This window comes from Amphiura filiformis, chromosome 6 (assembly GCF_039555335.1).
Source record: "Amphiura filiformis chromosome 6, Afil_fr2py, whole genome shotgun sequence".
Taxonomy (NCBI): Eukaryota; Metazoa; Echinodermata; class Ophiuroidea; order Amphilepidida; family Amphiuridae; genus Amphiura; species Amphiura filiformis.
In genome coordinates, this window is record NC_092633.1 from 28,932,788 (window position 1) to 28,948,298 (window position 15,511).

Below are 15,511 nucleotides of genomic sequence, written 5' to 3' on the forward strand. Positions count from 1 at the left end.
TATCCCTTTTTCCCCTCTCCTTAACGATTTCCCCTCTTTGTGACCTGCTTGGCCTACCATATGTTTTTTATGCCTTTCTCCAGTCTTTTTTCCCATTTGGCTCTCCATACTTTGCTTGCTGTTATGGTTTTTCACACCTGTCTCAACCTATTCAAGCCTCCACTGTTATTCAGATTTCTTTTATTTTCTGCTACTTAATCAATGCTCCAGTCAATGCAGATTTTTATCTTCTTTTATTGATCAAAGCTGGTTTTGTCTTTTTTTGAAACGTCAGGTTTTTAACCTTGTTTATATGTTTTGTGTTACTCCCCCATTGGTTGTTGTGTCATATTTTCCCTATTTTTAATTTTAATCCTTTGGTTCCCCGCGGCGCTGGCCAGTTGGAACAGATTTTCCTGTTTTTATATGTATCCTTTTGGAGATAATTCAAAACTATTCTTTTGAAATGACAATGCATCAAATCATATAATGATAAGATTATGCATGAGGAATATCAAGCTTGTATGATATCAGTATAATAGCTTCAATTCATGTTTTTTTTGTGTGTTTATAATCTAAAATTTGAATAACATAATGCATATTACAGGCTTTTTTCAGTAGAGCGAGTCATTAATTTCATACACTTTTTTTAGCTGTGAGTTTCAGATGTCTCAAGTTTATGATTCATCATCTCTTCATATACATGTATAATTGGTCCAACAGCTCTTTCATACTGCAGGTGAGTTTTCTTTTGCTCTCCACCTCTTTTAAAACAAAGCTGCACTTGTCATAACAGAGATCATGTATTATAATTACAATCAAAGTTTGCTAATTTACTACATTTGTAAAGTTGTCAAAGAAATTCCACATTGGTGCTATGCGGATCTTACCAACAACAGGCTCTATGCTATACTCTATAAATTTATGTTTATTTAGAACCGATTAAGATTATGGGGAGTTGCCCTAAAATTGGATGTCACAGTACAGTTCACATTAATTACCTTGCATAACAGTGCTCTCTTCCATATGTTTCTGTTCTTCATCAGAGAAGCCTACAAAACTCAACACACATTTGAAGAATGGTGACATCTTGTATAGAAGCTGCAATTAGATAACAAAAAAAAAAAGAATTATGTTTAAAGATCAAACCAATGAAAGAAGTGAGTATCACTGGATGCCTCACTTAGAAAGGTGTTGCTCATAATATACCAACTAGTGTTACAAGGTTGGCCATTATCTTTTAATCACCCTCTTTGTTTCCTTTTTATCAAGGTTGCACAGTCATGTGTCCTTTTCATCAAAGTTTCACAAAATTCATTAATCTAAACATCTATATAATGAAAGACAGAGATAAAAAGACTTTATCGCATCTGACGTCACTGTCAATCAAATTCCCTACGATCCTTGATTGGTTAATAGCACGTAAAAGGAAGGCTGATTTATCTGGTGCCAATCAGAGAAAAGGAATAGCAGAAAATGGCGAAAAATTATGTACTTTTACAAGGCAAAAAGCAACTTTTCTAGGCATTGTTGACATGGTGCCTTCGGGAAAGAAAGTTTCCTACTAGTATAAAGACTTTTGAGATGGTTTGTATGTTTGAAGGTGCAAAATTAACAATAAGGCGACCGGTTATACTGCCGCGTTCAGCAAGTCATCATTTCAACACTTGTAAACAAACCCTGCTCGAGTTTGATGATGTCAGATGCGATAAAGTCTTTGTATCTCTGTCTTTCATTATAGCTATGTCATGTTGTTACATTATTTATGGCGTATCCACCATGAGAAGATATCTTAAACTCCCACAATGCATTTCTTCCTGGTAATGATTTGCTATTCAGTGAAACATGGTCGATAGTGACAGAGCTCATTCAGATCTTGCAATTGAGGTATTTTAATAACAAATCCTTACAAGGATGAAATGCATTGTGGGAAGGGTAAAATATCTTCCATGGTATTCACCTGTCCAGCCTCTTGTCCTTAACTAAAAGTACTCAAATTTGAGTAACAAATTTTGAGGTATGACAAATCTCCCCCAAAAATTAACTGTATCCCTGATTAAAAAAATCATCTTTTAACTGTGCCTCCACATAAGTTCATTAATCAGAGATACACTTCAAGTCTGTTGAAGGTTATGAATACATTACCATGTCCTCTGCTATGGCACTAGCCTCCATATCATGTCTCCTTTCCCATGTTTTATGGATCCACTCTTGAGTCATGATAGGCGTTCCAAGACTCACTGCAGTCTAGAGGAGAAAGCGATAGTTCACAACTTGTTATGAAACAAACCATAAAACTGTTCAGCAAGTTTGGTGCTTACAAACTTATTACTACAGATAAAGGTTTATATTAGAGAACCAGATAAAGGTATATTTTAGACAGACAACAATCAAAGCAAAAATGCTTGGAATGCAGTCACTATCATCAGCACACCAATGCAAACCAAATGATGGTGTATACGCAGTCATTATCATCAACGCATACTGGAACAAAACGATATTGGCTTTAGTTGACTCTTACCCTGTATTTGTTGCCTGCTGTAGCATTAGCCACTAAATGTGTAACCCTTGATGAGAAATCCTTTCTGATACTTCCTCCCATGTGATGTACAATGTCTGCTAACCTCTTGAGGTCATCCTTCTGATTGGATGCAAATGCAAACGCAAATGCAAACCAAATGATGGTGTATACGCAGTCATTATCATCAACGCATACTGGAACAAAACGATATTGGCTTTAGTTGACTCTTACCCTGTATTTGTTGCCTGCTGTAGCATTAGCCACTAAATGTGTAACCCTTGATGAGAAATCCTTTCTGATACTTCCTCCCATGTGATGTACAATGTCTGCTAACCTCTTGAGGTCATCCTTCTGATTGGTAGTGAACCCTGTGAAACAGATGATCAGGTCCGCCATATGGCTGCAGTAGAGTGGGCGATTACTGAATGGAAGAGGCTGTAACAATGACATAGATAGAACAACTTGTTAGATTCTGGTTGTATAATGAAATTTGGTTTTGATGTCCATCTGGCTATAATGGTTGATAATGTTGGGATAAAAATCAGAAATGAATTATCATAACCATGTCCATGGGTTGGTTACAAATCAGGGTTGGACATAACGTATACACTACTTGATTATTTGATACCAGTAAAGGGCACTCAATCACAATATGGATTTATAGGTTATTCATAGGTATATACCCATATAGTCTAATGAATTAAAAGACCTTTATGAACACCACTCACCCTACTGAAACTAAATAATCTAACAACCAAAGTTGGCATGATCAGGATTTTTTTATTTCTCAATATAAATTATTAATTGTAACATGAGGGCACAGTGGACTATTGTCACGGGGTCATAATCAGAAGGTTGCAGGTTTGAACCCCGGCGGTGGTGCTATCGTACTGTGCCCTCAGAGAAGGCTCTTAACCTTTATTGTCTCTCTCCACCCAGATGTATAAATGGTTACCGACATAATATAGTGCTGGAAAGGTAGGAATGTATTGGCGATCCCTCCACAACAAGTTAAGGGGGTACTACACCCCTATGGTAAATCGTGACTATTTTTGCATTTTTTTGGTAGCATAGTGGTGGCAGGGGTTATGTGTATTGTTGGGGCGGGGAGTCCGATTGCTGCACTGAGGTTTCAGTGAAGTCAAGACAGGCGGTTCAGTGTATATGATAGAAAATGAGGTACATTCTAGCGGTACCTCTTTTCTTATCATAAATAACGAACCGTGTGTCTTGAGTCGCTGAAATTCCATTGTGGTAGTTGGACTCCTTGCCCCTATAATGTGCTTAAATTAACTTTTGTTGCCACTGTGTTGTTGGTTTTTGAGAAAGATGCAAAAATAGACACAAATTTATCGAGGGGTGTAGTACCCCCTTAATTCAGCAGAATCTGACCGAAATCCCATGGAAAAAGATGGGCACTTTGGCATGTGTCAGTATTGCTCCGGCATAACTTGCCATCGTTACCTTACCTGTAAATTAGCTGCTGCTTTACAAAAAACTGTTGGTCCAAGAAGTCTACATCCTGACCTCTGTAACTTGCTGTACACTGGGCCATCAAACTCTTGCATCACAAATACTGTCTCCTGCTGGTCATCATCTTGAGCTGAAATGTACTCTATGCCTGTCTCCGATTCCACAAAGGACATATTGAGTGTCTGTGTTTTAAAAAAAGAAAGTAACATGAATGGAAATCATATTGCAAGAGATTGAGACTGACCATACGTAATTTATAAATATTAGATGTTGCTGCAACAGTTAAAATCAACAATTTGCTTTCAATCAGTGAGCAATGAGTATAATGTTGAGAATGATACAACCTGATCATCATATTTTCAGCATTCTGTAGTCAACAATCAACAATGCAAGTTGCCCAACTGACAACATGGATACATCAGATTATTTGGTTGCCTGCAGCTTTCAAAACATGTTTGTTTTTACTGCAATCCTTTCTTTGTAAACACGTTTTGGGACTAGATTTTACCTCCACCATCCATTATTCAAAATTGTGCACTGCAATTTGACCAAACAAATCATGTGAGCATTCTATTTTTTAAATATTAGCACGCCCTGATTGTGTCTGGAAAGCAAAGCATGAGCATTCTACACAAAACATAATGCTTACAATTTTCCATGCTACACGCTGTCACTTGCACTGTGGTTACACACACACTTTACAATGATGTAAGCAACTGAAATATATTTCCAGGGCAAATTTTCCCTTTAAATACGGTATCTCACTATTTTTGTGGTAAAATATGTACTAAAAAATACAAATTTATATGGCTGAGCCTAATCCTTCATACCCATAATGTGTCCTCGACAGTAAATGTGCGCCTCACCCATTATTTACATTTTTGCTGCCTCATAGACATATTATTTGTGTGCAAAGGATACAGAATTACCCTTTATTTATTACCGTAATGTACATGTACCAGATGTTGATCTTCAATGTAGCAATTTTTATTGGTGCAATGAAATACGCACGGTAATCGTTCAAGTTTTGGTTCACTTTGTAGGTTGTCTCGGGTGAACTGATAGCGGCTTAAAGTTGGCATTATCTTGCTTACCTGCATTGCCTCAATCAGCTGCTGATTTTGAGCTGCTTCCTGACCCACCAAACATATGCGGCATTCTGGTGTGACAGTGGTTTCTGTCATCGAAAGGAAAGAAAATACATCAGCCGAGTTGGACATTTCTACCCAACAAATTGCATTTATCCGGAGACATTATCATTACTACTATTATTTTAATAAAACAAATTATTTAAAGAAAACAAGCAACAACAAAAAAAACAGAAAAATTCATTTTCGTCTATGAAGAATTCATTGTTTTAGCTCCAAAATCAAAAACAAAATGAAAAAACCAAATTCAGGCAAGACCAAAATCAACAAGAATACTTACCTAAGTTCTCTTCTTGTGTTGTCATTGTTGCAGAGTAGCTAGTACAGCTCATTTCTGATGTGAGGTCTGTCATTGCAATTCTTTATAATTTCCCTGTTTAAAGGTCAACAGAAAATGTATCCTTGATTATAGAGATTTAACTAAATACGTTGTCATTTCCATGCGGATATAAAGAATTTCAAATATTTATTTGTTTTGGGGGTACTACACCCCTTGACAAATTTGTAACTATTTTTGCATTTTTCTCAAAAAATAATAACACACTGGTAACCAAAGTTATATATTATAGGAGCAAGGAATCCAGTTACTTTTATATACACTGGAATTTCAGTGACTCAAGACAAGCAGTACATTATTTATGATAAGAAAAGAGGTACCGCTAGAATGTACCTCATTTCTTAACATAAATGAACCACTTGTATTGAATCACTGAAGTAATCGGATTCCTTGCCCCTATAATATACATGTATAACTTTTGTTGCCAGTGTGTACCGTACAGCTATTTTTTGAAAAAAAAATTGCAAAATTAGTCACAAAATTTATCAGGGGGTATAGTACCACCTTAAATTTCTAAACTTAATTCTTATTTTTTTTTATGCCACACAATTTATTTATTCTGGTGAACAAGCTTTATATTGTTCCGAATTTCATGTTTACTTTATTATATCTCTATTTTTGACAAGAAAGAGCTGAATGCAAAACCGGTGGCGATCTCGACTTTTAGACCACCCGAGCAAAACTGCTAATATCAAAATAAACTTTCTCAACAAGGTTAAACTTGATTTCAACTGTACAAACTTACCTTTTATTAGGGATAACCATCAAAATTTCATGTTGACCCTATTGCTACAAAAGATTGTTTTCTGAGTAGAACTAATCAACAGAAGTATTTTGGTGGTTAAATGGTCAAAATCGGTCAAAAACTTTTCGACTTATGAATTATCAAAGTTTCCCATTCTGACCGGTCATTGGAACGAAATAAAATGACAAGGTCCAAAAATAGCAGTTGGGAGCAAAATTGGCATAAGCATATCTTTACCTTTATATATTTCTTTATTTTAACATATTTGCAAACATGAAACAAGCATATTGTGAAAGTATCAAAGGGTTTCTTATGAAATGGCACTTAACTAGTCACTGGCATAACTTATTTTTTCAAACCAAGGCATTGAAATCATGCATTTAGAGGACATTAGCCAAAAATCATCCAAGATAGCCGATATGGCACAAAATCAAAATTGCATTAAGTAGGTGAACTTTTTTTTCACAACCAAGAATTTCAATGTTATTGGGTTTAATATGACCAATTAGTAGGTGTATGTAAACAAAATCTTAAGTTTTGAAGGTCATTGACTCATTCACAACAATAGAGATTATCCTCATCATGCTCATGTGTATTCCTGTAGTATTCCTCATTCAAACCAAAGTAGCACTCAATACATTATGAGTATCTTTGTTCAAACCAATTCAATGCTTGACCTCGGAGTTACCTGCATGACTATCGCGGGCTATTTTGAAACAGTTATGGTTGCACATTCAGGTACTTCTTTTGAAAGTCCTAAACAAGGTATAGCCAGCAGCAAGTTGTAGATGTTATAGGCCTAAATATAAGAAAACGTTTAGGGTTAAGATCAGGTGAACAATACATCGAATGAGCACGAAACTTCACATTTATGTTCAGAAAGGTGTCTTCTTAACATGATTTGAAAGGAATATAAAAATTCCAAAGGGAAGCTGGTGATTTAATTTGTAACTCGAGATCTACTTGTTCAATTTTTTAACCTTTTTACAGAGGGTATGATAGAGGTATTACTGGCAACTCTGCCAAATTACAGCTCAGTAGGCCACGTTTTCACCTGATCTTACTGATTTGAATATTTTGTGCCATTCTTGAGCAGTGCTAAACTCAGCCACTGGCAATTAAGCGCACTGTGGCGATGGACCAATTTTGACTCGCACTTACAGAAAAACAAAATAAGTTATGTTGCTGTAATTTGCAAGATAGTTGCAAAATATAATTGGCAGTAACTTCCCCAAATTTTACAGAAAAATATTGAAAAATAAAAGAATGAGATCAATTTAGAAATGTATGTGCAAGCAGTGCACAGTTGAGCTCCCTGCATGTCTATGGGAGTGTTCTAATCAAGTTGATGGTTCATTGGTCATCCCTACGTTTATTCCATTGAAAAAGCTTTATTTTGTTCCAAAATTCACATTTTGTAGCTAATTTTGACGTAAAAGAGATTGATGTAAAATCGGTGATCGTACCAACTCCGAAGCTTTCGCGTAGCACAAGTGCATGATGTACGCGCATAAAGCGTGTTTGACATCTTTTTACTGCGTGACACAATCCTGCATTATATTTATTCAAGATGGCGAATGTCTCAAAAAATGTGATGTATTTTTCTAGAAATCTTAACATCTTTTCATGTGACGGAAGTGATGCTTAAAAGGTACCGTAGGCCTATGGTAGGCCTATGTTTCTTGCTTTTACGATTATTTTAAAATTTATATATATTTTGAGACAAAAAACTCCCTAAGCTAAGGGTCCAAAAAGTTGTTTTGACCTTGCTTTTTTACCCCATAATTTCCCTCATTTATCGAAGCCCTGCCCTCCTTCCAATACATTAAACCTTGACTCCAAAGTGTTTGGCAACTTTTTAACCATGATGCAAAAACTATTAAATGCAAAAGTAAAAATTTAGTCCTTAAATAGCGAGGGTGGTCTAAAAGTCAGGTTTGCCAAACCGGTGATGCAGGCTCCAAGCTTTTAAGCAGAGAACGAGCGCTTGATGGTAATTTACGCTAGCGTATACTTGGTACTGCTTCCTCCTAAATACTCCAAAATGAGTTTGAATGAAATGCATTATCATGCATTTCATTGCGTGATGCAATTCTGCATTTAGGATTTATTCCATCATGATCTGATGATTCAAGATGGCGAACTTTTCGAAAAAACGGTGATGTATTTTGTGAGAAAATTCTCTCATATCTCAAATTCTCTGCCATTATTATTTTTTGCGATTTTTGACGTAAAGAGCTGAATGCAAAACCGGTGATGCAAACTCCAAAACTTTCGCGTAGCACGAGCGCTTGATGTACGCTCGTTTTGACGGTAATTTACGCTTGCGTTTCAAGCGCGTTTGAGAGTTTTTTACTGCTTGACGCAATTCTGCACTATTCAAGATGGCGAAATTCATAAAAAAATGTGATGTATTTTTCTTTAAAATATTCCCTCATTTCACAAATTCTTTGTCACTTTCCACTCATCTTTTTATGTGACGGAAGTGATGCTGCTTTTACGAAGGTTGCTTCTTCTATCATTTTTATTGTTTTTTGAGACAAAACTTCCTAGCAAAATAGCCGTTTTCACTTGTTTTCAAAAAGTTGTTTGTTTGGTTTGGACCTTGTTTTTTACCCCATAATTTCCCTCATTTATCGAAGGCCGAAGCCCTGCCCCCTTCCAATACATTAAACCTTGATTTCAAAGTGTTTGGCAACTGTTTTTAACCTGTCAATGCAAAAGTAAACCCTTGCATTTGCTTGATGCAAAAGTAATATTTTAGTCCATATATAGCGAGGGTGGTCTAAAGGAAAAGATTGCCAATAATAGTTTCTCGATCATGATATCTCCAGACATGCAATGACAATTAATGAATTGCGTTGGCGTACGCACAACGCCTACCACACACGCTTTAGCGCTGCATTTCCTGTGCGTACACGATCGATCGCGCTATCGTGGCATTCCACTAAACTTGCGACATTACGCAGTGCACGCAGTACATTGTACTCTCATGATCGAGAAACTATTAACTATTATTTTAGCTATAGAAAAAGTCGGCGATCCTGACTTTTAGACCACCCGCGCTATATAGGGCTAAAATATTACTATTTCATCAAGGTTTAATATTCTAACAAGCTTAATCTAAAAGTTTCATCTAAGGAGTCAAGCTTTAAACTATTTAGCAAAAATATCCAACAAGCTAAAAAACGATTTTTACCCGTTTTTTAACAAGCTAAAACCAATTTTTGAAAAGAAGCTTAAAACGTACATTTTTTCATCGTAAAAATCATCTAAAAAATCTCAAAAAATACAGTGACCTACCTAATATTACTAATCTATGTTTCCGATGATATCCAAGAAGCTAAAATATTGTGAAAGCGAGCAGGGCTTTGAGTAATGAGGTAAATTTCGGGGTAAAATGCATCACGTTTTTCGAGAAATTCGCCATCTTGAATAAACATTGTAAATGCAGAATTGCGTCACGCAGTAAACCGATGTCAAACGCGCTTGAAAATGCATGATACGCTAGCGTAAATTACCGTCAAAACAAGCATACATCAAGTGCTTGTGTTACTGCGAAAACTTCGAGCTGGCATCACCGGTTTTGTTACCAGCTCTTTTACGTCAAAACTAGCTATAAAAGCGTAAATTTTGGAACAAAATAAAGCTTGTTCGATGGAATAAAAGGTATGTTTGTACAGTTGAAAACATGTTTAACCTTGTTGCGAAAGTTTAATATGATAAATTTGCAATTTGTACCTTATATTAGCTCGGGTGGTCTAAAAGTCAGGATCGCCAAAAAGTCAGGATCGCCGCACTGCATCATGCATGCATGCATGCACTTCCTACAAGTTCAGAGTTACAACTTGACTGAGAACAAGTCCTCAAAGAATCGAAATTTGTAGTTACTTCAACTGGATTGGTACACATTCATGTTCATGCGCTTGTAACACTGCCAAATTGACTGCACATGTGTGTACACAAGACAGCATAATTTTATCATTTTATGAAATATATACATCTATATGGAAACAGGACACTTCGCACCCTTTCAATTTCGGACCCGTGCACTTTCGCCCCCTTTCAATTTCGCACCCGTGCACTTTCGCCCCCTTTTTAAACCGCGGGTAATGTGCTGCTGTTGATTGATGATGCACGATCGATCGCTTCAACTCCCGGCGGACTGTATGTGTATAGTATTGGTTGACTGTTGAGTGTTGATTGTCTGTGTTTGCAGTGCTGGGTCCAGCGTGTACAAAAGCAAATAGTATATTGACCCGGGATGTTGATGGACTCTCCGGTTCGATTGAATTTAATAAGCCTATATTATTACAATATATTAAATGGGCTTCGACTGAAGATTAGTATTCATTATGTTTTTGACTTGTTATTTTATTTTACTTAATAGGCCTATTTAATTTCATTTCAATTTTATTTTAGGCCTCTTTATTATTATTATTACTAGCGGGTACCCGCGCTTCGCGCGGTCCCCCGCTAGATGAGTAAATGGGAGCGGTTAGTAAACGGGAGCGGTTAGTATAAACGATGGAAATGGTAATCATGGCAATTGGTATCGCTTTTAACAGCTCAATTATTACGCTGTTAGTGATGTGGTAGGCCTACCATTTGTTGCCTCTACTTTGCAAACGACTTCCTTAACATAAAATCTTTTGCGTAATTTTTTGTACCAAACACCCTGTTGACTTATTTTTTCTTTGTCTTTTTCCCTTTTTTTCTTTCAGTTTCTCTCTCTCTCTCTCTCTTTTCTGTGTTCCATTTCTCTTTCTTTTTCTTGCTTGTTCACTCTCTCTCTCTTCTTTCTTTTTTGTCTATTTTTTCTTTGTCTTTCCCTGTCTTTCTTTTCGTTTATCTCTCCCTTTCTCTCTCTTTCTTTCTTTCGTTGTTTCTCTTTCTTTTTTTCTTTCTTTCGTTCTTTCTTTCTTTCTTTCTTTCTTTCTTTCTTTCTTTCTTTCCCTCTTTCTTTCCCTCTTTCCTTCCCTTTTTACTTATTTTTCTGTCTTTCCCTTTTTTTTCTTTCAGTTTCTCTCTCTCTTTCCCTGCGTTCCATTTCTCTCTTTCTTTTTCTTGCTTGTTCACTTTCTTTCTCTCTCTCTCTCTTCTTTCTTTTTTTCTGTCTGTCAATTTTTTTCTATGTTTTCCCTTTCTTTCTTTTCGTTTCTCTCTCCCTTTCTCTTTCTTGCTTTCCCGTTGTTTTTCCTGCTTTCTTTCTTTCTTTCTTTCTTTCTTTCTTTCTTTCTTTCTTTCTTTCTTTCTTCTTTCTCTTTCTTGCTTTCCCGTTGTTTTTCTTTCTTGCTTTCTTTCTTTCTTTCTTTCTTTCTTTCGTTCTTTCCCTCTTTCTGTCCCTCTTTCCTCCCCTCTTTCCTTCCCTCCTTCCTTCCTTCCCTCCCTCCTTCCTGTTTTCCTTCCTTCCTTCTTCTTTCTTTACATAGGCATAAATCCCGGGGTGAGTACCAATAATAAATTCCTCAATACTTTGATAAGGGGCATGGTAACTGAATCACCTCCATGTTGACGCATGTACATGTGCCAGGGTTTCTTTCTTTCTTTGGTTCGTTCTTTCTTATAAATTTGTTTCTGTTTCATCAAGTAGGCCTATAGCAACATTGGGTTTCAAGAAGGTTGAGTTACATGCCGGTGGTATGGGGTGGGGATACCCCCCCCCCCCAATATTTTGATAAGGTCAATGGTCCATACAATCACCCCCAAGTTGACACCTGTATACATATTGTAAGCTATTGTACATGTGGGTTTCTGGCTCATATTTGGCCAAACTATAAAAAGTGCCCATTTTTGCGGCCTTCGTGCGAATTTGTTCCACTTTTGCACGCATGTATTGTGGCCGTTTCTTTCTTTCTTTCGTTCGTTCTTTCTTTTAAATTTGTTTCTGTTTCATCAAGTAGGCCTAGGTCTATAGCAACATTGGGTTTCAAGATGGTTGAATTACATAGGCGTAAATTCCCGGTGGTGGGGGTTTGATAAGCCAAGGGCAATGGTCCATACAATCACCCCCAAGTTGACACCTGTATACATGTACATGTGGGTTTCTGACAAAATTAACCTCATATTTGGCTAAAAAAGTCACAGTGCCAATTGTAGCGGTCTTCGATCAATGCGAATTTGTTCCACTTTTGCACCATATAATTCACCATTTTAGCTTCATTATGGCCATAAATTAATCTGTCGCCAAAAGGTGCTGGATTCACTGTAGGCCTATTTCAAGAAATTGATTTAAACGGATCCCATCCCCCATGTCAAAAGAAACCTACGCCATCGTTAATGTTGCCAAAAGGTGCCAGATTCACTATTAATATGCCTACTTCTAAGAAATGCTTTTCATCCCTATCCCCCAATGTCAAAAAGAAATCTACTGGCGCCATTGTTGAGATATATCATACCATGCTAATCAAGCCTAGGCCTACCTTAAAATCTTCGGAAAGTCTCCACAAAAGAAGTTTCCGAAAATCATCATAAAATGCAGTTGATTTATTATACGGTTGCGATTTATACCGTGCTGGAAGTTTTGTTACCATTAGCGCGTCGGGAATTAATTTATTAATTTATTTTTCATCTATAATCTCTGAGATGATACCGATGAATCGATCCCAAGAAGTATCGATTATCCGCAAGTTCCTCTTCAAAGTATCGATCAGTATCGATTATCGGCAAGTTCCTCTTTAATAGTATAGATTATTATTATTATTATTATTATTATTATTATTATTATTATTATTAGTGTTATTATCTTTATTATTATTATTATTATACGTACGATCGATTGCTTGATTGAGAAATATTACAATTGCATCCATATTCTTTGCCAAATATAAAATATTATTAATCAGGAAAGTTGTTTAATGAGAAATGTAAATAATGAACGAAATGTTTTAACTTTTATGTCTTTTAATTAATGATGTATTTTGTCTGTGTTCTTAATTATATATATTTCTACAAGTGTTACGTAAATTGTATAAAACAAAGAAATGTAAATACTTTATGACTTTTAATGAATTTTGATATATTTGATGTATGATTTTTTGATGTTTATATTTTTTTTTAATTCTTACATATATATAGGACCTATGTATAATGCTACAAATTGTTATGTATATTGTTTTTATGACACAAGGCCCCTGTAATAGCAGATTTATCTGAAGGGAACCCTGTATAAAATAAAATAAATAAATAAATAAATTTGTGGAAAAAATGCTATCCAATTCTGAATGGTAAATGATTGACATTTATATGTTCAGGATTCCTTTTGTTTACTGGTCTGTCAATCACGGACTCATTATGACGAAGGTTCATTAACCACGGCATATCTTATAGGGCCTATACGCGGTATCTTAATCCGCTATTATAAATATGCCGACAATTTTAAGGCGGGGTGTTTGAACTCGAAGATGTCAATAATGTAATAGCATCTATTTCTTAGATGTTAATAAAGAAGATTGTGTAAAGGGGATGACTTTCTTTCTTTATTTTTCTTTTATTTTTCCTTTTTTTTTCTTTCGTTTTTATACTGTAGTGCCTATGCCTTTTTTCTTTTCTTTTTATCAAGAAAGCTGCTTTGTCTTTTGAAACCTGTCTTGTGTTTGGATTAAATTAGATTTGTTCAGTTCATCTTAATTTCTTTGGATTTAGTTTTTTTTTTTTTTTTTTTCCTTCTTTCTTTCGTTCTTTCTTTCTTTCTTTTTCTTTCTTCTTTCTTTCTTTCTTTTTTGTTTTGTTTTTCTTTCTTCTTTCTTTCTTACACTTACACATTAAAGTATTTATTTTGGATTCAACTTAACTACAAATATTATGAATTGCAACTAAACACAGTACAGAAACGCATGCATTAAACACAGAAATATATCACAAATGAAATTCCGATTTAAACGTGATCTTATATAGTCGTACAAACCCCCTCTGACCCCCTCACATCATATAATAGGAATCCATATATACACCCCACACATCATATATACACCCCCATACACAAAAATGTGAACAACACAAATCTGCTAGAGATAGTTGTTACATCATGTCAAAAACAAGTTAATGCTATCTACTGAAGATAGACGTAGTTTATCTTTTTACATAATCGTAACGTATATACATGCGGTTTTAGAATTAAATTAAAACCATTTTTCTTTTCTCTTTTCATTTATATGTTCATGATTCATTTTGTTTTTTTTCTTAATTTCTGCAACTGGCCTGTCAATCACGGACTCATTATGACAATGCTTTATTAACACCACGGCACATCTTACGTGGTATCTTAAAGGAGTATTTCGTGATCCTAGCATCCTCTTTTTATGACATTTTTCAGTACATATCCACGAAAAAAGCATATTCCCAAAATTTAAGTTGATTCCGATACCGTATTGCGTTTGCGAGTTATGCATGATTATGTGTATTACACTGCTCCATAGACAATACGGTGTAATTTCGTTCTGGTGCACCAGAACGAAATTCAAATTTCACGATATCTTTGCTAAGCGAATTAATCTGCAAGAAATATTTTGTACATAAGCATTATGTAGCCAGAGGTTTCCAGTGATATAAAAATCTCAACTTTTTTTTGAGAAAAGTGGGGGTATGAGGCTGTGGATCACGAAATGCCCTTTTAATCCGCTAATATGCCGACAATTTTAAGGCAGTATGTTTGAACTCGAAGATGTCAATAATGTAATATAGCATCTATTTCTTAGATAATAAAGATCGTGTAAAGGAGATGAATTTCTTTCTTTATTTTTCTTTTCTTTTTACTTTTTTTGTTTGTTTTTGTTTTTATAGTGCCTTTTTTCTTCTTTTTTTTTAATCAAGAAAGCTACTTTGTCTTTTGAAACCTGTTTTGTTTTAGGATGTTGCTGCACATAATAAACAGTTTTAAACAATTTATTTATTTCTATCAATTAGATTTGTTCAGTTCATCTTAATTTCTTTGAATTTCGTTTTTTCTTTCCTTTTCTTTCTTTCTTTCCTTTCGTCTGGTACACCAGAACGTAATTCAAAATTAACGATATTTTTGTATATACTTTCATTGTTTTTAATTTTATCCATTGCTTGTTGACACTTGTATCCTTTTGGATCCATCCTTTGGTCGTCAGTTGGAACAAATTTTCCCTGTTTTATACATATTATAATTAAATATAAATTTATTATTATTACTATTTATTATTATTACTATTTTTATCATTGAATTCTAATTATTTCATTATTTTTGGTAAGCCTGCTGCTAAAATATCTGGCCTGTAATATATACTGAGAAAAAAATCGTTCCTCTATTTTGTTATAAAATATCCTTTCTTTCCTTCCTTCCC

At 35.2% G+C, this 15,511-nt stretch overlaps 1 protein-coding gene across 1 annotated transcript in view; it reads right to left on the reverse strand.

The window, feature by feature from the left end:
- LOC140155237 (protein ECT2-like) overlaps nucleotides 1-15,511 on the reverse strand; it is an 88,152-nt gene that overhangs the window by 14,588 nt on the left and 58,053 nt on the right. Inside the window, exons 2-7 of the mRNA XM_072177992.1 lie at nucleotides 5,402-5,494; nucleotides 5,068-5,150; nucleotides 3,970-4,155; nucleotides 2,732-2,935; nucleotides 2,125-2,226; nucleotides 981-1,080 (exon numbers count right to left, since the gene is read on the reverse strand). Of these exons, the coding sequence (XP_072034093.1) occupies nucleotides 981-1,080; nucleotides 2,125-2,226; nucleotides 2,732-2,935; nucleotides 3,970-4,155; nucleotides 5,068-5,150; nucleotides 5,402-5,474 (748 nt within the window). The 5' untranslated portion in view covers nucleotides 5,475-5,494. The remainder of the gene's footprint in view (nucleotides 1-980; nucleotides 1,081-2,124; nucleotides 2,227-2,731; nucleotides 2,936-3,969; nucleotides 4,156-5,067; nucleotides 5,151-5,401; nucleotides 5,495-15,511) is intronic.